Source organism: Myiozetetes cayanensis, unplaced genomic scaffold (assembly GCF_022539395.1).
Source record: "Myiozetetes cayanensis isolate MyiCay16 unplaced genomic scaffold, myiCay2020 scf18, whole genome shotgun sequence".
Lineage (NCBI taxonomy): Eukaryota > Metazoa > Chordata > Aves > Passeriformes > Tyrannidae > Myiozetetes > Myiozetetes cayanensis.
In genome coordinates, this window is record NW_026087389.1 from 8,332,170 (window position 1) to 8,354,160 (window position 21,991).

The 21,991-nt window shown below is 39.6% G+C and overlaps 1 protein-coding gene across 4 annotated transcripts in view; it reads left to right on the plus strand.

The window, feature by feature from the left end:
- Window positions 1-21,991, plus strand: part of FHIT (fragile histidine triad diadenosine triphosphatase) — a 533,324-nt gene that overhangs the window by 378,330 nt on the left and 133,003 nt on the right. For 3 of the 4 annotated variants that reach the window (XM_050312890.1, XM_050312891.1, XM_050312893.1), the window contains 2 exons: window positions 13,411-13,556; window positions 14,444-14,473. In XM_050312890.1, the coding sequence (XP_050168847.1) occupies window positions 13,411-13,556; window positions 14,444-14,473 (176 nt within the window). Of the gene's footprint in view, window positions 1-13,270; window positions 13,557-14,443; window positions 14,474-21,991 lie in introns of all 4 variants that reach the window. The other variant, XM_050312889.1, reaches the window with a different exon arrangement.

The window sequence follows — 21,991 nt, forward strand, 5'->3', positions numbered from 1 at the left end:
TGATCTTCAAGCTTTCACCTTCAAAAGCACAGCCATCCTTAGGCAGGCTGGTAGCTCAGAATGATTTATAACCAAGGAGAACTTTGAAGTTCCTATAAACAACCAAAAAAGTAACATTTTCTGCCTTTTTCAGCGCTACTGCTGTTTGCTTGCTTATGCTTAGGCATCTCTTGTGTCTTCCATTCTGTATCAGTGACGTGCAGCCAGGAACGACTGTGCCACCAGTTTCTGACTGGCCTGATAAGAATCCTAAGTTAGTAATGCAAAGCCCAGGGAAAAATGATTCACAAGTGTTTTACACACCAATGGAAAGTACCAGCACGGGGCTGCATGTGAAACACAGGCGGGCACGGCCAAGGGCACTCTGTAGAGACCATGGGTTTGATTTCCAGAGCAACAAGCACGCACATCACTTTTGCAAGACTGAGTTTTCTAACTGTGTACGCATGTTGGGAGGTCGCTGAGTGATTCACATCCAGCAGCTTAGCAAGAGGAAGCTGAACAAATGACAGTGGAGATGCTTTCATTTGGAGGAGTACCAAATGCTCCTGTTCTTTCAGCCCCTAGATATGGGATATCTGCTTTGTGACCTTCAGAAAGAGAAAGAAGTTCACATTTCTCAGCAAGATGGCTTTGATGGTGATCATAAACCCCCAAGATACGCTGTGTGCTTGTAATTTAAGGAAGAAACACAGAGATCTGGAAATTCATTTGCACATACCAAATTCAACATCAATTTTCTCCCTCACACCCAGGATGCAGCTGGAATACTGTCATCTTTCCTTGTTGTTTTATTTTTTTCCCCGTTTTTTTTTTTTTGGCATAAATTTACTTTCTTTTTTAACACTGATAGCATGTCAGATTTAAACCATTTTTTTTCTTCCTTCCAGGGCACTGTCTGCTGGCAGTAAGTGCAGTGACATGCTGTTGTTATCAGCTTGTATTATGGTATCACAGGGAGGTCCAAACCAGAGATCACAGCCCAAATCTTTAGGGATACGTAGACATGCTGTGAAGCTCTAATAGCTACTCAAACCTTGCTCCAGTGAGACTTTTAGGCCTGTGATTGATTTGGAGTGCATAGCGGTCTTGCAGATTGTCACCCTGGTACCAACAGTGACAAGGGAAATATTTGTCATTCAGGGTGAAGTGGGATGTAAGGGTTGAAGGGCCATGAAATCAGATCCCAGCCCAAAGCATCTGATGACTTTAACACAGTCCTCACGCTGTACAGCACTCACAGGGAGCTTCACACAGCTATTGAGGTTCCTATGGGTGTTCCCATTTGGTCCTATGCAATAGATTGGAGGAGGGAGTGGAAGGGAGGAGAGCATGTTTGAGTCTCTACCCAGCAGAAACCCACAGACAGAAACACAGAAGCTTTCACCTCTGCAAACATTCGTTCATACCCCTCATGCAGCTGATTTTTTGTTGATCTCACAACTACAAGACACTCAGGGTCTCCCCTTGCTAAGTTATGTGACACCACTCATTAGCTTTGGAACACTTTTTCCCTGGGAGTGACTCTGTATTAGGCATGAACATCTCTGGCTACTTTCAGTAGTATCAGCAAAAGAAGCAAACATTGGTGGCTTTTACTAGCAACTGATGTTGTGCAGCAGACCATTCCTAAAATGAGGCTCCTCAAGAATGTGTGCATGTTCTGTGCCTCTCCTTGAAGGCTGACCTCTGTGGAGACTGGCAAAGGGGGATCTCCATCCAGCTGATCTCATGAAGGTGATGGGCTGATGTGGAAATGCTCCTGTGGGCAGAAAGCCAGCACAACTCCCTGCTGTGCTGAGCCCTGCAGGGATTTTGTCGTGCTGTGTGTGATGGGGTTTGGAGTGTGAGAGGGCAAATGAGAGGTGGGGGGACGCCTTCTTCCCCTCTGCTCCTTGAGCACCTGTTAAGGAGCTAAGGATACGCTGGTGCTGGATTTGCAAATCATTATAATGACAGACTGTGACAATAAAAAGAGCCATGAAAATAGATCATGTAAAGAACTCCTGGATTAAAAATCCCCTGGTACACTGGGACATGATAAAACTCCACTAAGTCAATAATCTGTGTATTAAGAACTCCTCTAGTTATGTAAAGGAACTAAAACAGTCTGTTTTTCTCAGTGAGCCAGAGGAAATGGTAGCTTGGGTATGTAATAGGATGATAAAGAGTTCTTGCTCTTCAGTAGCCCTTACACTGTAACTTGATTTACAGATCAGATCTCTGCTGCTGACAGTAGAAAGACTGTAATGATGCCAATGACCGTGTCTAAGAGAGTCTCGGTTGTGTCTTTATTCCAAGTCCACAGAAAGGAAATAATAAAAACAGATAATCACATTAAAGTAATGGTTTCAGATGACACTCACACAAAATAAGGTTATTCAGAGTTAAGCTGCTAGTTTGTCTTCTTCGTTCCCATGTTCCTGAATATTGCAGGAGTCCTGGATGGGAGTATGAATTTATGTGCCGTGCATGCTGAAACGCCTTGCGATTCAACAGAGCCGGGAACAATGAGCATTAATGACAATAATGGTATTACAACAGCATCTACAGAGGCAGTCATGACACAGGGCCCTGTTGTCCTTATCCAAGAGAGCTTATTATGCAAGTGAAAAGCAGACAGGAGACCTACTTTCCGATACTCCTCCTTCATAGCCTTCATTGTCTGGGGTGCTTTGTAAGCTATGTTTTACCATCTCTGCTGGAGTTTTATTTTGTATTAAAAGGAGTGCTTTGTACAGATAGTTTCATGTTGAAGATATACTCTACATCTGTTTTACATTTTCTCAGCCCTTAAGTATGACTTATCCAAAACTGATTCCACTGGCAGGTGAGGAAAAATGCACCTTTGGGAGCATTTTGTCCCTCACACGCACACTGTCTGTGAACCTTCTCATTGACAGCAAGTTTTTTGTGTTAAAGCAGGTATGAAATAAGTTGTCAAAATTAAGTAGCTAAAAAATAGCGGCTTAAAATAATTTCTTTTCATGTTGGACTGCCTCTGAGTCCCTGCTTAAATGCTGCACAGGGTCTTCTGTATTTCGACCCCACCTTTCCCTCTACTGGAGCTGAGTGAAGGCTGATTCCCTGCTTTGCTGCACCAGTTGTTTTAATCCCCAGATATGTAAACTGCAGAAGAGGCTATTGCTATTTTCCTTTTTGTTTTGAAGTACCTCTGTAAGCCCCCACTTACATTTCCGTTGTTTACCCTTTCAGTGTCCTTGTCACCCAGCTATTAAGATTTCTAACGTCACCACCTCTCTCCTGAAGGCACAGAGGGGTATGTGTGTGCCCCTGGGTTTCACTGGTGAATACTGCAGAACTCCGTGGAACGCCAACAGTGCTGTTTTCAGTAGTCCTGCTAACCAGCAAAGAAGTAGTAACATTTACAAAACCAGTAACAAACTCTCTAACTTTCAAAGTCATCTCTCTAGTGCACCCACTCCTACAGTGTATCAGCCAGTGCAGTAGAGATGACATCCGTCATCATGGACTTAGCAATTTTAAGCATTCAAAAGAACTGATGGAAATACACTGGGAAATTTATTTTTAGGTGCAGCATCAAAGATGTGATCTTGCAGGGCAAAGATACTGTGATTTGCCTCTCTGCCGTGCGAGTGTGCTGAATGGCTCTTTCATAACGAAGACAGAAGATTCTCTTGTTCAGACTGTTCCTAAAGGTACCGGTGTTCTTATGGAAGGCTAAGCCATTCCTGCAAGGGATGTAGAATGCATTTTTATTTCTGAGAGAGTTTCCTTCTCTCCTTTGTAATTTAGGCTGATTGTACTCTCATGGAATAGTTCCCTGGAACAGCATAACCTATCCTGTTGCTTTAGCGGCAGTTTCTGTAACTAAGGATGCAAAATATGCCATGAGCGCTTCCAGTTTAAGGCAAACACACCTCTCCATTGAGTTTAATTGGAGGGAGTTGTCTGAATGCCCTAACAGAACCAGGTAGAAAACCAATTCTGAGGGATTAATGGGAGTCAGGTGGTTTAGTCCATTTAAAAACTTCGAAAACCCCAGCATACGTTACAATATTCTTTCAGGAATACACTTAGTGTAAGATAGTCCGAATTATCCAAATTCAGGTTTCCAAAACTCCCTGTTATTCATGTTCCTCATTATCTATAAATTACGTTCAAAATTACCTTAATTACCTGAAACCTCGATTATCCAAACATATTCATTGTCCCCTGTGGTACTCTGATAATTGATCTTGTACAGAATTCCTCCAGCTGATGCTTCAGTGGTTATGAAATGAAGGCACATTTGGTCTGCCACGTGCTACAACGAGCTCGTCTTTCTCTCTGCTTCTCAGCATAGACTTATGGCAAGGTTAGAAAGAATACATGCAAAGCTCTTGATCATCTGCTATTGATAGGTAGTTGGAGAAAGTGGATCTGTTAACAGCTTCTCCAGCAGCAGGTGCAACAAAACCTTCCTTGAGATAACTTAATTCTGGAGAAAACAGAAGAGGATGAAGTGAAACTTTCCTAGCAGCAAGGTACTTCAACACTGCCATAAAGACCTGGCTTTTCACAGTTCCAAATCCAGTGGTTTACTCGTTTGGTCAAACCAATTTACCTTCAAAATTAGGCATAAGGAAGCCCGGGGAGATTCATCAAATATTAATCTGTTTATTTTATTGCTGTCACTCACCCAGAGAAGAAAAAAAAGATTGTACTTTCAAGTATGACAATGTCAATAATGCTTATGGTTTGTACAGAACCTTGATTCCTAGCACATCCTATGGTACCTTTCTACCAAGTTAGTTTTATTGGAAATAAGATTTTATTGCCTGGAATATGGCGTCCAATAAATTTCAAGAAAGTGAATTTGTCATAACTAATATTTAGTAATTAATTATTCACTCATTATAGCTCCTGAATCATGAGCTAGAATCTAATTTTGTAATGATGGCATTAGTTTTTGAGTATGATGGTGCTGCAGACTTAATTAAGACCCAATGCTGAAGCATTTTCTCACAGGGTGTTTCTTATTCTCTGGTGGAGAGGCTGGATCATGAGCTTACTTTCTTTGTTTGGAATGAGGTATTGCAATGAAATGTTGCAATTCCAGCAGGGTTATTTTGGTAAACTGAATTCAGTGCAGTTTTCTGGTGGTCAAGACTTGTGGCTACTGAGCATCTTTGCATGAATATATTGGTTTCTAAGACAAATGCCATCACTCCGATGTTTAGGCCAAATCCCTACTCTTTGGCTGTTGCACCCTAAGTGTTGTTTGGTTTCTGCTGTCAGCTTCAGGCATGCCTGTTTATTTCAGTGGTCTTGTACATTTATAATTGGTACAGGTGCATTGATAGCTTCATGTATTTATAAAGTTTCTTCATATATTTAGAAACAAGGTGTATCATCTGGATTGATAAAGGTGTAGTTCTTAGCTGAAATGAGTTGCACAACAGTATTTCTTTACAGGATCTTCTCAGAGCATCCCAGCAGTTGTAAATAAAGTCCTTTCATATTGGGACTTCTGCATTTCCAACGTGGTCTCTGGTTATCACTTTTGGACCTGCCAAGATCAAAAGGTTAATGTGATTCTAGGAATGTGATCGTGATACTGGTACAAACGTAAGTTCAGATCTGCAGTAAATTTCCCCCAAATGAGACTTGGATCAGAGGGTGTTTCTGAGGCACAAACGCTCCCTCAGCTGTTCTCGCTGTGGTTCCACTTAGGCACCTGCTGTTGCCCGAGGCTGCCCCTGAGGCCAGGAGCTGCAGAAAAGGACAAATCCTACAGTAAAATACCTCTTGCTATGAGGAACTGAGCTTTTAGTTGACCTACTTGACATACCCTAAAGGCATTTAAAGGGAATATCAAATATATGAAAGACTTGTTTAAATGAGAAGTGAACAGTTCTGAATGTCGTGTTTCCCTGCTGTGGCCCTCTGTCTTGTGGAGTCACTGTACTTTGTGTAGCAGTACTTTGTACTTTGGTGTGCTATCCTGCATGATTCAGACTATGAGCCACAGCAGTATTTAAATTAGATGTGTTGACTTTTAAAAGTATAATGGTATTTATTGTTCATTTCTTGGAACTATTGAATGTTTCATTGACGTGAAAAATTATTTTAAGTAGTTCCAGTGGAGTAAGAGGATCAGGTAGAATAAAAAAACCCACTGTATAAAAGCTGCAATGTGGTCTTCAAAGAGTTCACTTATCATGGTGTGGGGAAATCCATGTCAAAGATATACAGTGATTGCTCTTGGCTCTAGTGGAACCACCAATTCTCTATTTTTTTGCATAAATGTATCATCTGTATTAGTGTAAATATGTACTGAGCTACCTTATCACGATCAAATTATTTAGAAAGTTTGTCTTAATGACTTTTTTTATTAATGCTGAGATGAGGCAGAGCAACATAAAATAAAAAAGTATTGTGTGTTTAATAGTCTGAAGCAATTTTTAAGTTTTTATTGTAACTTTATTGCATTTACATTGGTTCTTAATTATCTTTATTGTTCACAGCTATGTTTTTTCCCAAACTAGCAAGTTCTATGATATACTATTTCCTGTATTGTACCAAAGCAACCTTCTAAAATATATTTAAATACAGTTCTAGTAAAACCCACTAAAGGGGTCTCCTCCACCTTTTCCTATTATGAGATGCTCACTCTTAATCCAAATAACCTCTGCAGATTTCCTTCCAAAAGTCTGTCACTCCGTCTTATTCAACAGGGCATATTCTGGGCTTGGGGAAACATCAGTTTTTGCTTTGCTGCAGTTTTATGGATGTCCTAATTCTGTGAGTTTACTGGGAACTGAATAGATGCCTTGATATATTGTTGTTGTACTGAAGCAGAATATGTATTTGATTAATTTTTAAAGGCTTTTTGATGCTCTGTGTGTGTACGTGTTCGCTCACTTCTTAACTCCTCCTATAGACAGTGTCTGTGGAACCATTATTGTTTTCCTCACATAGAGAAATTGCTCCCATAGCCTTCAAAATGTGAAGAATTGTTCAAGGGCAGAAAAAAGATAAATGACTGGCAGTTGTTTTTCAGTTATATTAATTTTATTAGTCATGCATTCTCCTGTGTTTTTTTCGGAGCTCTGGGATTTCTTTCTGTTAGCAATTAGAGCTTTTAAACAAAGAAAACTTCTGCTTAGATGCAATGATGAATTTAATACCCCTGCCTACACTCCTCACTGAGAATCTAGGGACATTGTGATGAGTTTTAATACCTGAAGCTTTGTCTGACTGATTCTCTCTGCTTGGGGCACTTGATGCAAATTCATGTAAAACAGAATGGAAGAAAAGAATAATCCCTCACCCCACAGAGCATTATTTCTGCATTCCCATCAGCTTATGGATGGGCTGAGGGGTCTCTCATACAGGCACATAACACAGTTGGAAATAATCACTTATTGCAGTCTTCTGGTTCTTCTGGCCCCTGAGCTCCCAGCACCCACCCCAGGGACTGTGCTCCCTCCTCAGAGAGGGCTGGACTGGCCCCTGGGCAGGCACCAGCAGGGGACACCATCCCATCGTGTCCCTCCAGTGCTTCCTGCTGTTACCCAGAGATGGTGACAGTATCTTATCTGTACTAATCCTAAAATGAGCAAAGCCCCGACCTCCAAGGTCGGAACTGTTATTGGGAGTTGCTCTATAAGTGATTGGGGTGTTTTCAGCTGGAAGGGAGAGCAGAGATACTGTGCTTGAAGTCATTCACCTAAGCTCATGAAATGCATGAAGCAGTATTGTCTCATAGGTGTCACAGTTTGGGATGCTTTTTAAGGAAAACCAATTAGTCAAACCCAAAATATTACCAAAAAAATCAGTTTTGATGTGTTTCCCCAACTTAAATTATTAAGGAAAATTTTTATTTTTAACTAAAATACTTTTAATGTAAAATATTAGAATGCCAAAAATAGGTATTTTAAGAGTTATTAAGGTTTTGGAACTACTACTTTTTATCTTTGAACTATGTTTTTAATTTTTTTTTGAGATTTTGACCCTTGTGTTGTTGTGAGGGGAGACTTTTTAAAGGAACAGGACCAGTATTTCCATTCCCATGTGAGCTCTGGATTCCTGACCGCTTTACACATTGAAAATAAATAATTTTACCCAAGTTAAGAAATTTTGTAACAAATGATGTAGAAAGCTAATATTGGTGAAACCCAGCAGCTTCATACAGAAGCAATTACCCTTTCACTTTTAGATACTCTGCCTTTTCCCCCTTGTATTTTGTTCTTTTAAAGCCTCACATATTAAGAAAACCTGTCAATTTTAATGTGTTTAAGTGGTTCCTCAAGAAGACAAAGAAAAAAAAAAGAACTTTATTCCTATTGTTAGAATGTCAGTACCTGGAGAGCCTTTAATTTTTTCCTTTATAAAGCTTTGAATTGTTCTGTTTGAAGTTCAAATTCAGGAATAAAACAAGAGTCAAAACTGAAAGTATGTTTCTATATAGGAAATTAATGGACTTAACCAGGAAAAAGCTGTGTTTAGTTCTAAAGCTTGTCACATAAAAGGAATTTTAACCTCTTTGGGATTTCTTTTTTTTTTGATCCCCCAAAGGCCATTTTTCTAACATTTTAGAACTATAGAATGTGTGTACCTTGATAGTTGTGTGTGAAAATTTATAATGGGCACTTCGTGAGGTTGATCAAAATCCCATTGAAGGGAACATAGAGCCTGGCTTAGCCCTTAAATACTGAATTACAATAATTTAAGCTTCAAAGTCAGAATTCATATAAAGCAAATAAAAATTACCACTGTGCCTTTGAATTTCAGGCTCCCCTCTATGTGTATTAGTGGAAGGAAAATTGCACTTGCAATGGTCATCATGCAGGTGTTGGCCATGTGTTTTGCTTTTCTTGTAGATTCTGAGTCCTCTCTGTCTGATCAACTTAAAGTCACGGTTCAGGTAACAAATGCTCCCTTCACAGTCGTGACCCATCATCTCCAGTGTGAGCACATCTTCATTACTTACATGTCCATGGAGAATTTGTGCTTGTGCTTGGCACTGCTGAACATGGCTCTGACGGTGTCCAGGTGCCCACTGCAGAACCACATTGCAGAGAACATCCCCGCCTGCCAGTCTCAGAGGGCTCCAGTTATTATGGTCTAAAAGGTCAGTGGAAGAGCAAGAGAGACTTACAGAAATGTGTGCAGGCCTGGCTGTTGAGGGCTGAGAGCTGGCACACGTGTTCAAGCATCCTTGTGCTGCTGGTGCTCAGGAACTGTTGAACCACGAGTGCTTGGCCACCAGCCTGAGCTTTTCCAAACAAGTCACAATCTTAATAGACCAACAGGCTGGTAATTTGAATTATGGAGGAGGCTCATGGCCTTTGCTGCATCAAACACCTGCCCAAGGCTGTGCAGGGAGCGGTCTGCTGTGCCCAGTATGTAAGGACAAGAGATTTTGTTGAAAACATTGGTCATCCTTAGAATGAGTCTGATCCACTCTTGCTTTGCAGCAACTTTATGCTTATGCACTTCCACTAAAATACCTGGAGTTTTAAGCTACTGTCTACTGGTAGTCTTTGAAAAATACTGACATTCCTAGTTGTTTAATGAATCTTTAATGGAGCTTTTACTGTGTGTGAGGGTTTGCATATTGATTTGTGTGTGCATATTTAGGTATTAAGAAGAAAAGTAAAGCTATTGAGAGACTTCTGCGAGATTTAGAGAGAGAAATGTACTGTTACAGATTAGAATAAAGTGTAAAGGTTTTTCACTCCTTAAAATGGAGAAGTTGACATATTAAATTGCATGTACTCTAATGATGTGGACTGACTCAGAGAATTTGAAGAAAATAACAGCTGTGCAAATCAAAGCTTAAAAATAGAAACTTCATCAGTCAGTAGCAGTTCAGAATGAATGAAGAAATCACAAAATTATTAATTATAGTGTTTAGAGAAAGGAAACATTAAGTTCAAACTTTCTGAAGGCAGAATGCTGTCTTCAGTCATGCAGCTCATCTGCTGGGTATCAGCCCCTTGTCCTGCTGAGCCCTCTGTTAAAGTGGGGGCTGTTGTCCAAACACAGGCACCTGCTGCAGATTCAGACAGCCTGAGATGATTCAGGTTTCCCACCTGAATGACAGCTGTGACATAGGGCATATGGGAGACTCCTGCCCTTCTGGAGTGGCAGCTGGATGCCCTGAGGCATCTCAGATGGCAGTAGATGCTTCTGTCTAAGGGGTAATTGCACATAGACATAAGTACAAACTCACTTTCACTTGCAGCTTTAATACACAGTCATCAGGAGTTCCTAGCAGTGTTTTTCCAGTGGGTAATTGCAGAAAGAAATGAACAATTTATGTCATTTTAAACTTTGGAAGAATTTTGAGGTGAATAGAGCAGTTATACAGGTTAAAATCTGACCAGGATATAAAGTCAAAAACTATCCTAGTGTCAAAAATTGTACTTAAAAACTATGATTTTAAGTTGCAGGAGATGGTTGTTTTCTTAATGACCTCAAATCCATGAATTCATTCTAACATTTGCCTTTTAATATATTCACAGTTAAATATAGCTTGAATGTTGTCCTAATTACATTCTCATGTTAATTTAGCTCTGATTCAGAATTTCGATCATTATTCTTTGTAGAATTATTTTGAAATGATGGAAAGTTCAGTAAAGATGCTCTAGTGTGTGATTGTGCCTTTGAATTATTTATCACATTCCAAGACAGAAATATAGTTAAAACCTAGTTTGAGTTGTAAATGAGTTTTGGTAATGTAAGGAGGAAGTGCAAATCCTTTTTGCAGAACGATGTGTTTTATGGGTGCATCATTAGGTGCTGCAGGAGAGCTTTGAGGCCCCGTGTGAGCAGAGAGGCTCCCGGTTAATGAGGAAACATCCACTGCACCAACTGGCTAATGCTGTCTAAGCAGATGAGACAGATAAAGTGGGGGAGAGGAGAGATACAGAGGCAACTTGCCGAAGTGACAGTGAAAATTAGTGACAAAATTAAGAAAAGAAAACAGATGTCCTGTCTTGGTCACGACCAGCCTCCCCCTCTGCAGTGTGCTATGGAAACAAAAGCTTTCACAAGCAGTGTTTAGCTCATGTTTTTCACAACCCTCTGCAGTGGCAAGTAGTACAGTGCTAATATCAGGTTGAAGTAACCATGATTAATGCAAAAATTATGTCTGTGGCCCTGAGCTAGGTAGAGAACAAACAATTGCTGGTGAGGTGTGTACGAGTCTGAGGGGGTGAGAAACTTCTGGGGAAAATTCTAAAGGAGAAAAGGAAACTTGTCTTAATGTAAGCAGCAGTTTTGCTAGAGGTAAGTGAGGGGAAATTCTTCATTTATAAATGGTTCATTGAGCCATGATAATAAAGCAGTGCTGCAGAAGAAGGATAATTATCTACTTAAGTATCAGATGCCCTAAGGGTACAAACTTCCCTTCTCTCCTTTTGAAAAATGAACTCAGCTTAAGCGAATGTCCTTTTTCCTGTTTCAGTGTTGACATGGATTTCCTTTTTATGAGTAAAATTAATTAGTTTTTCTATTCCTTTATTCCTGGTGTGGAAATCAGGTCTGCCAAGCAACTTTCCAGCTCTTCCCTTGGGCCCTGAGCTCAGCCAATGGCATCCTTTGTAGAGGTGCTTTGTACAGTGTGCTGGGAAGGCACAAATGAATTACAAGGGGTTTACTGTGCCCAGTAGCTTACCAAGAGGCACAGCTTCTCACAACCAATACCCCACAAAACTAGGCTTTTTGCCCCCATCCAGGGTTGTTTTGTTTCCAAGTACCTGCTTTCTAAATGTGTACATCTCCTTTATTAAATGGTAATACGGTGAGTTGTAAAATGAGAAAAGGAAAATAGTAGTGGCATAGCTGATGCTGCACTAGAAAAACTGAGAAACAGATTTTCAAAGCAGATTAATACCCACAGCTGGGACCAGCCTTCTCCTGTTCTGCTGGGAGCTGCTAGAGGTGGAGCTCGCTTGAAAATTCTGCTCTCACTTTCACAAATATCCATTACAGACTTGTCTGTCCTCATCTGGACTCTGAAAAATGATCAAAACCTGCCACCACTTCTTTACTTCAAAAAATGTCTGGTTTTCTCCCCATCAGAAATATAAGTGCGATTCCTGCAATAACCTTGGTGAATGCAAACATGTTGTCTCTGTGCTTATGGAAATAATTAATCTTTCACATGTATTAATCTTTCCTTGTTTCAGATGTCTCATGTGGTTCTTGAAAATCAGGTTGATGTAACCTTTGTGTGAACCTGTTAACTGCAGAGCAGCTCCTAGTTATCTTTCCTGGATTATAGAGAATGTTCCTGAATACCTGCAGGCTTCAAGATGCAGTAAAAATAAAGATGACTGTAATACAATGGCATGGAACTTAATTTTCTTCAAATAGTCCTTTGAAAACTCATTTTAATACTGAAAAAAATAATTTTCATAACCGTTGGTCATGAAAGTTCAAGTGATGTTAAAGGTTATCTTAAGGTCTTTATTCTGCAAATACTCTTCTGTAAGTCAGCAAAGAATCCTGTCTGCAGGGAATTGAAATGAGAATCAAGTCCCAAGTACTTGCTTGTTGGATTTCCACAACTGAGGCTCTGCTAAGAATTCTGGACCATATAAATAATGTTACAAAATTGACTTTCTAGCGAGGAACCATAGCAATTATTAATTACTGTGAACACAGCAGATCTGATGACTGTGAACAGTGTCTGTGTACTTCCATTATTTACTTTATAACTTCATTTCACCGACTCACGAAGCACAGTCACCAACGTAGGATTAAATCAAAGTATGTTTACAGGGTTGTGAACACTGTGCTTGAAAGGAAATAGTCTTAATTATCTAAATGGTTTTTTTAAAAACCAATATTTATAACAGTTGAGCATTCCTTGTGAATCATAATTGATGTTGTGTACAAAGAAGCAATCTGCTATGATCAGCATAGTGTCAGCTTTTCATATTTGGGTACCTAAAATTAGAGGTCAAGATTTTAAAAAATATGTATCACCTGTGTGGAAAAGCATTGTAAAACTGCTGTCTCAGACCACACTCCCAAACCTGTCTTAAATTCCTTTGGCTTTCTCCCGTTTTTAATCACAACAGAAAATGTCTCCAACTTTCAGAGCTGTTAAACACGAGCATTTCTCCATTGAGATGGTAAATTTGAGCGTGTGAAAACTGCTTTCCTTTAGATGTCTCAGTAGTAGCACATGGACCTTAGTTTAGTCATTTTGGCCATATCTGAGGGATTTGAGGAAACCAGATCTGAACAAAGCATCGCATGATTCTCTGTACTGAGCTCTGTGTTTTAGATACTCTTGCAGTGTCATCGGAGAGGAAGAGTTTAGTCAATTTGGAGGGGATCAGAACCAGGTTACAGGCTGGGGATTGAGACACTTCTCCTGTGGACCACTCAGATTCTGTGTTTGTGCCTTGACACTGCCACCTTCAGATGTCCTTGTTTGTCCCCTGCGGCCGGTGGAGCGTTTCCGTGACCTGCGTCCCGAGGAAGTGGCTGATTTATTTCGTACAGCGCAAAGGGTGGGGAACGTGGTGGAGAGACACTTCTGTGGAACCTCGCTCACCATCTCCATCCAGGTTGGTAAGCCAGTCAGCTAAAAAAAAGATTTAATGGCTTGTTTTATCAAGTTTTCAATCTTCTTCCCTAGTCCAATGAGAAAAGGACATTGAAACTTTGAGGGGCAGTAAATGCAAAATCATAGTAAAAAAAAAAAAAAAAAAAAAAAGAGCCAAATAACTGCATTGCGGTCTTCCAAATTTGCCACTGAAAAAAAATCTAAGAGGCAAACCACTAGGAAAGTGGGGTTAATTAATAACTGCAAATCTTTGGAATAAGCCTGCAAACACTCCTAAACACAGTGCTTGTTTGTGAATATTTCAGCAAATGCTCTTCCTTAGAAGAAGCATTTTCAGGACTGACCTAGAGAAGGCAGCAACATCTCCTTGTTCTGCACATAACCCACTGCTTATGATGGAAATAGTGATTCCTCCTCACAGATACTTATATACAGGAAGAGCGAGGTAGCCACGTAAATATGTTTCTGACCTTTCAGTTATTTGTGCTGGGTGTTTTTATACCAAAAATGAACTCTGTTTAAAGCAAACCAGGAGACTAAGCCCATTCATTAGAATCAAAATTTTAAGCAAGCATACTGGGATTAAATTCTCACTTTCATGTGTGTTTTATGTTCACAAGGATCAGAAATCTCTTGCTAGCTATTGAAAAATATGATCTGAAAAAATGAAAAACTGTTATTTCTGTTATCTGAGTTGCTCCCTTTGTCATGACCTGATATGAAAAGGAGCCTTGTCTGAAAACTTTGTGTTGAATGGTCCTCAGGAAAAATATGCTAAATTAACATGCAGTGTAACTGGATGTAAATGGTTATTGAGTAAGATTTCTGAATTCCTGTGTGATCCTTATTAGATCCTTTAACCTGAGACTTCTTCTTCCTTGCTTACAGGATGGCCCCGAAGCTGGACAAACAGTGAAGGTAAGTGCTTATTATGCAGAATACAAATTAAGAAACAATTAGAAGAACTAATAAAAGATCAAAGCTGGTCATCTGCAGACCATTGCTGTATTGTTATTTTATCCTTGAGATTAAAAAATCTTAAGTGTACAATAGCAATAAATACTTTTGACTGAAATTGCTCAAGATATGTTTACAGGTTTTTCTTCCTAGACAAACATTTTCAATCAAGAAAATATCTTTTCTAAGCTGCTCTGTGTATTTATGCAAGGAAAGCCTCTTGAACGAGGCATCTGTTTTAGTTTTTTTGTTTGTTTTATGGAGAAAATATTGCCCTTCCATTCATAATCTCTTTGTTTTTCTGTTTATTGCCTAATGAGTTGTAGCTAATTATAGGAAGAGTTAAACTGAACCGCATTATGAAAATATACCTTTTGTCTGTGCTTTCTCTCAGCATATTCATACCACATTCTTGTTACTGAAGTTCAAATGTAATGGAGCCAGTGAAGCTTCAAACCAGATTTTAAGTGTACTTCTAAAAAAAAGGCGGGGGTTGGAGGGGAAGAGGAGGATTTATGATTATACTCTCCACTTGAGTAATAACACAGATAACGTCCAAGATGGCTCTCCAGCCATGTTTCACTGCCTCATAATGCAAATGCACGTGTAGTGAGATGATGTGCCTGAACATTAGATAAAGGCTATTTTTAACGTTTGGAATCAAAGGAAAGTCAAATATGGTTACGGGTTAGCGCTTCGTAAAATCAAATTAGATGTCTCAGAGAAGCTGTTTGGGTTGATTAAGAGAATGTGTATAGCAACATTTTACTTTTTTCCAATTTGCTGTATTGACCTTATTTTTTTGCTGCTTTTTGTTGCCTGCTTTGAATATTTAACAGAGAGGTAACAGGGAGAGGGAAGGAAAAATTAGAAAATCCCCAAGCTTTGGGAAGTTATAAGGAATGTAATATAATTGACTTCAATACTGTGACAAAAAGGATTACTTGGCTCATGACTTGGAGTGCATGGGGTGGGTTTCACTGGGAATGTCTGTTGATAGGTGAAATAATAAGTTTAAATACTTTCAAAGTAAATTCTGTCATGTTTTAAGAAGCAGGTGACAAGATTTCTTTTAATATCTTGGACAAATGTTTTTTCTCTGTAAAGAAAAGGGTTTACAAGAGTGATTATATTAATATGTGAGAAAAATTTCTAATATCAATGAGCAAAGCCAGATGTAAAAATTCCCATCTTCTGTGACTGTGAACAGTAACAAAAGCTTTTGTAGACCTTAAAGAGGCAGGAAGTCCTGTATCATTTTGTACTCCTACTGGACACAAGGAGCATTAAGTGTTAATCTGTTACAAAATGGCAGCCACCCTTCATGCTTCCTTCTCACACTTTTAATAAGCACTGAGATGAAAGCACTTATCTTTAACTGTGAACCCCCAGACTTCGTAATAAAGAGTGTCTATTCATAAATCAGAGGTTATCAGTTTGCATTCCTCTACTTTTCTGCATCATTGGGTAACACTGTAATTTCTCATCATCACTTTGGGATGTTTATCATCCAAAAATGCCAACAACTATTTTCTTCAGAGAACTTAGAGCTTTCAAAACTTCAATCAGGGAAGAAATTACTATGATCAAGATCTTCTTTTAAGTGAACAATGTGGTGGATACATAAATAGCTGGTTTTGTTCAAAGTGCTCTGAGCCAGAAAGTTTGAAAAAGCACCTATGTGACCTACAAATAATTTATGAACCTTAAATTCAATGTGTCATGTGTTTCTGTAAGTGGATTTCTTTGGGTTTGTTTTTCATGTATCAGAACGCACCATAATCCAGCCTTCCTATGAGGGAGCTTTTAATTAAAATTTCTGGAACAGACTAAACACTGGAAAAACATTCTAATGGTAAGAATAGCAAAACATCACAATAAATATCCAAGGGAGTTTGTGGAGACTGTTTAAGTAGGGTAGGCAAGCATATCTCAGGAGCTAATTAGGTGTAGCTGCATTTGCTTTGAACAGGGCCACGTACCAGATGGCTTCAAGAGTCCTTTCCATTTGTACTTTGTATAATTCTGTGTACCTGTATAGATATGGGCCTCTGTATGTGCTAAGTAGGAACAGAATTACAGGAAGCAGGAGAAGAGTACTGGCTTTTAAATTGCTCAGTGCAAAGCTTTGCTACAAAATGGGAAGGGCTATCAGCCTAACTGAAGGCAAAAACTGAGAAATTCTATCTGAAAATTTAGGTAATTCTCTTTCTTTGTCCACAAGAAAGAATGGTAGTCCATGTCTAAGAAAAACTTTGAACCTGAGTATGAGTCTCAGGTCTTTCTTTGCAATGGAGATGCTGAAAATCATATGTGCAACCTGTGCAAGAGGTTGATTGAAAGGAGATTACCCTTACAGTGTGATTTGGATAGAAATCAGTGACAAGATTGTCTGCCAGTGTTACATATCCCTTGTGCTGGTGTGAAAGCTGCTGATGTGTGCAGCAGATGTGACATGTACTGCAGTGTCAGGATACTTCACTGGTGCATTTTGTGCTGAAACCTTCCTAGCTACCTAATGGGAAGCTGTTCATAATCTAATTGTAGTTTCATTATAGCTGTACTCCGTTCCTCCTTTGAATCTAAGGTAGCAGAGCCTGCAGGACAAAGTTCTTGTGGTCCTTTCAAATTCCCCCATTATTGCAGTCTGTGTGTTTGCATTGGATGGGTCCTTGGCAGTAATTCCACCTGACCCTCAGCTCACCAATACTGTGTAAGTATAGAGTGAGTCTTTTCTTACCCTTTAGCAGCTGGAAATACACACTTGGTAAGGAATTCTGAACCATTTCCCAAGTCTCAGACCATAAAATTATGCAATATATTACTTCATGGTGTTCTTTCATAGTTCTCTACCTATTGTACGTATTCCAGTCCTGCCACCTATTTAGGAGAAGAACAAATGTCCCTCTCCAAAGATGGTCACAGACTTGCACACTGTGTTTTATTGTGAGAGGTTCTTGCAGCACTCACAACAAAGAACCTGAGCAGTGTGTCAGCAAGCAAACCCATCTTTTAGTATCCAAGACATTGAATGCTTCTTGAGAAAGGAAGGAAATTGTATTTAGGTCCTCTCTTAAAGAATATTAATCTCTGCAATTTTGAGCTCTGTTTTTATTGGAGAACACAAAACCCATGGTGTCCTTGTGCCAGGAATGGAGGGTGAGTTTCATGCTGGTTCTGTTTGAAAATGCCTTAAATATCCAGGCAATTTCATGGATCAGGGAAATCAGCTCAGCATCTTAATGCAGGGCTCTTATTGCTATGTCAAGTGAGCGACGTTTCAAGATTTCCCTAGTATATTTTATAGCCTTCTTTTCAACATCAAGTCAGCAAATGCTCCAGCTGCCTTGGTGGATGTATAGCACAGTGTAGAATAAACTCTCAGGTTTACCTTTTACGTGAGATTCAATCACAAGAAACTCCATGTATTCTGTTCTCTGCAAAGGCCAAACAAATCAAGCTGGCAGGAGCATGAGGCAACTAATTTGTCTGTAGAGACAAGATAATATTGCACAGCGAGTGTCCATTGCACAAACACATATGAACACATCCTCTATTTTGCAGCAGTGTTGGAGTCTCCAGCAGCTCAGCACCTCCTCTGTTATCCATGAGTAAGTGCCTGTTTGCCAGTTGCAGGTTCACCTGAATAAATGAGAAAGCGAGGCTGATGGTGGCAGTGTGGGTATATGTGCAGAAAATTATTTTACATGTCGCACGTTCCACTAATTATTTTACACTGAGAAGATTGTCTCGTGATTATTTTTTGATGTACCTGTTTTTCTCTTCCAGATGTTTTTTAATGCCATGTTAAATCAATCCACCTGGCTTGCATTCCTTAGAAATCTTAACCTGAATTGTAGAGCCTGAGGTTCATTTAAGCCCTGCAGACTGCTCTTTCATCCTCTTTGTTTATTTATGTCTTGACCCGAAGTCCTGGGCTTCAGGTTTGAGTCTGAATCTAATCAGATAACATTGCAGACTGATTGCATCGGAAGGACTAAATTCCCTGACTGCAATACTTTTGATGCCTCAGCCTGCTTTCCCTGCAGACCAGCAGATGTGAGTCCTTGTTTAATGGAGCATTGGAAACCTCCTTTTGCTCTCTTAAAAGAACAAAAAAAGCTGGTGTTTGAAAAATGCAAAGATTTTTCTTACCTCTAAACCAATCTAAAAATTCAAATAGAAAAAAAAAACATGGAAGAAATGAATTTTTGAAAACCAGATTGTAGTGAAATGTGAACAAATCATACTCTTGAGAATGATGGTTTTCTCAAAAGCTTGTGTGATGTCCAAAAAATGATTTGATGAAGTGCAGCAGTGTCTTTGAATTGCTCTGAGAACCACACTAATAGTATTTGGTTGGAGACTATGTAATATTGTGGATAGGTAATTGCTACAGCAAATTCAGTAGTCTCAGGGCTGCTATGTCTGTTTTGAGCTCATAATTTTCTTTCTGTTTTGTTACTATATTTAGTTTGGGGTGGTTTGGGGTTAGTGATGTATATTTTCAAAGCTAGGATTATACTGCCCCTCACAGAGATGGAGAAGCAGCAGCTCATCCAGATACTTTCTCCCCTGTCCCTGAAAGCCTTTTGCATTCTAAATAATAGTTATTGTCCTTTCCTTCAGGGCTCTTTTCAAAATCTGCCTTGTGTTGGTTTAATTCTCTGTTCAGTCCCTTAGCCTGACCTGTGTTTTCTATGATGCAGAATAAGTCCCAATTTTCTCTTTGCTTTGTCAGGTCCTTACTTCTGTTCTCTACATGTAACATTTAGTTTTTGACTGAACTAGAAGGTCTCCAGGAAAAACATCATATTGTTGGGGGTTTTTTTGCCATGTTTATAGTCCAAAGAAACACTGGTAAATCTGTAAACCCTCCCCTAATACAAATAATAATGACATACAGGACTTAGAATGAAAACAGTTCTTTAGGCCACCATAATTTCTACAGATCAGTTCCTGTACTTTAAACACGATAAGAGTTGACAAAAGTAAGAGGTGTCTGTGTCCAGTATACACCCACAGAGAGTTATGGAGATTTTTTTTAAGACTGAAGGAGATGAAAGTGGAAATGTGGAAGCGGCCTAGTGATTGATGGACATGACACCACCCTAGCTGAGAATATCAAAGGCCCCAAGGCACTGATAAATTGAAATGATGACCTGGATAATGAAGTCTGATCTAGAAATACCAGGTTGTGAAGTTCCCTGAAGGGATGGGAACTGAAATTTTTGAAAGATTCTATTTAGTAGTGAATTATGATGGTTCTGAATCTGGATGATTTTGAATTTCCAGTAGTGAATGTCATGACACGCTGTACCCCTGACTTGTAAAGTAATATAATTTTCTGTTCCTGCAAAAACACAGAATAATCTGTATGAACTAGAATATAAAACAAACAAACCAACCAAACCAAAACAACGTTAAAAATAGGCAAGTATAAATGAGGAAAGTAAATGAAATTTCCAAAGATTTAAGTTGAAGTGTGGGAATGAAAAGGAAGATTTTACTATTCCACTTTAGCAGTTCTACCGTTCTCTCCTGCCATATGGATTTCTTAGATGAATATTCTCTTTAGGTAGTTTAATTCCAAAAATATCCCCAGAGCTAGTCACAGATATTGACACTGTCTAAATTAAACTATAATAAGCACGTAAGTGGGCTCAAACTCTTGTTTGAATTGCCTTGGCTTGCAGATATTAAAAGTCGTGCAGCTCTGTTGGCCACATCCAGCCCCCTCCCTGCTGGGCACGTTCCCCAGGAGCAGCAGAGCTGTGGAGCAGCAGAGCTGTGCAGCTCTCCAAGGGTCAGGGCTGAGAGCTCTGCAGGAATTGCTACTGACCCGCAGAGCCTTCAGCTCCTGGGAGACGTGAAGGGTGTGAGCACTCCCAGGAGCGTCCATGGGAGCAGGGATGTGCCTGTCCCATCCCCAGCAGCCACATCAGGTGTCAGCAGAGCCTTACAAGTCCAGGGTGGCGGTGGCTGTGCCAGCAGCTGGTCCAAGTGGAGAGCCATCAGTCGCCCATGGAGTGCTGCTCCTGCTGGGACACCGCCCACGGTGACCTGACCGAGTCCTGCAGGGAAGGGTTGAACACTGTCAGGGCTCCCCACACTCTGCCCTTCTGTGCAGCTCCGAGAGAGCCTGCTCCTGCTTTGACAAAAGATTTTTAAATATACTTCTTCCCCCCCCCCCCGGTATATGTTCAGATATTTACAATTTTCGTGACAGATGAATCTTGAACAAATCAATCGTTCAGAAGGGTTTATTTGGGAGATTGAAAGCCCTTCCATTTTTTTTCTTTTTTTTTTTTTTTTAATTCCATAAACAGAGTTACATTTCAAAATGAGGAAGTATTTCTAGCAGAAAGGCAGAAAAAAATTTCTTCTGAAAGTGTTATAACAGGGTATTTGACAACAAAAACTTTTTCTTCATGAAAACAAAACCTCCTTTGGAAAGACTTTCTGTTTTATTGAACTGACATTTTGTGATCAAAAGAAAACAATATAGGGACGGTTGTTGAGAAATCCATGACATGCTGCTCTTCATTTGCCCCACAATGACTGAGATTAGGATCAAAAATCCTGTGTTTTAATTAGAAAGTATCTTTCACTTCTTTGTTCCCATGTTACAGCAATATGTTTTACATTTAAAGCACTCTCTGTGTCAGAGGATGTACAATCAATCAAATGCCACTCTTGAGTACAGGTCCTACAAATACCCTATTGTACTGGAAATATAAAACCTCTCGAAATCCCAGACAATGCATGAGGTTTAAAATCATTAATAGCACAGTCAAGGCTCTCTGATTAATTTTTGTGTGGTGAGTGTATGAATTTCTTTCCAAGCTCCATCTCATCCGTAATACTTCTTTTTTCTTTTTCAGTCTCGTATCTTATAAACCTCTTCCTTTAACTGGGAATGGTTGGCTGTTGGGGTTTTTTTTGTTACAAAACATTGTTTTCAACTAGAATGTGACTCACCAAAAAATGTGCCAAAGCAGTCCCATTTAAATCTGATGTGTAACTTGATGCTGTTCTGTGTTTTGTAGTAAGTGAAAATTGTTTATTAAGCAAGTGTTGTGAAGCTAGATTTGAGTTTAATGGGTTTCTGACTAAATCTTTCTAAAAATTAATACAATGCTTTATAACAACGTATCTTGTGCCTGTGCTCTGACTTTATGTGATTTTGCACATTTGTCTTTGCATTCTGACTTACCAGGTACTGCTTCTCCAAAGATCCACATAAAATTATTCCTATGCTGACCACAGATCAGAAGGGATGTCAAAGGGTCATGTGCAAAACAGACTTCTCTGCTCCATGCCAACGTGTGCCTTCTATAAGCAGGCATTAACCCACACTTAAACGGTTTTGTGGTCGAGTTTATTGGGTGTTCTTGCCCAAAGGCATTTTCAGTTGACTGATCTGTGTTAAACTTTGGTGCCTCAGCTGTCTGGCTGGATGCTGTGACATCCAGAATC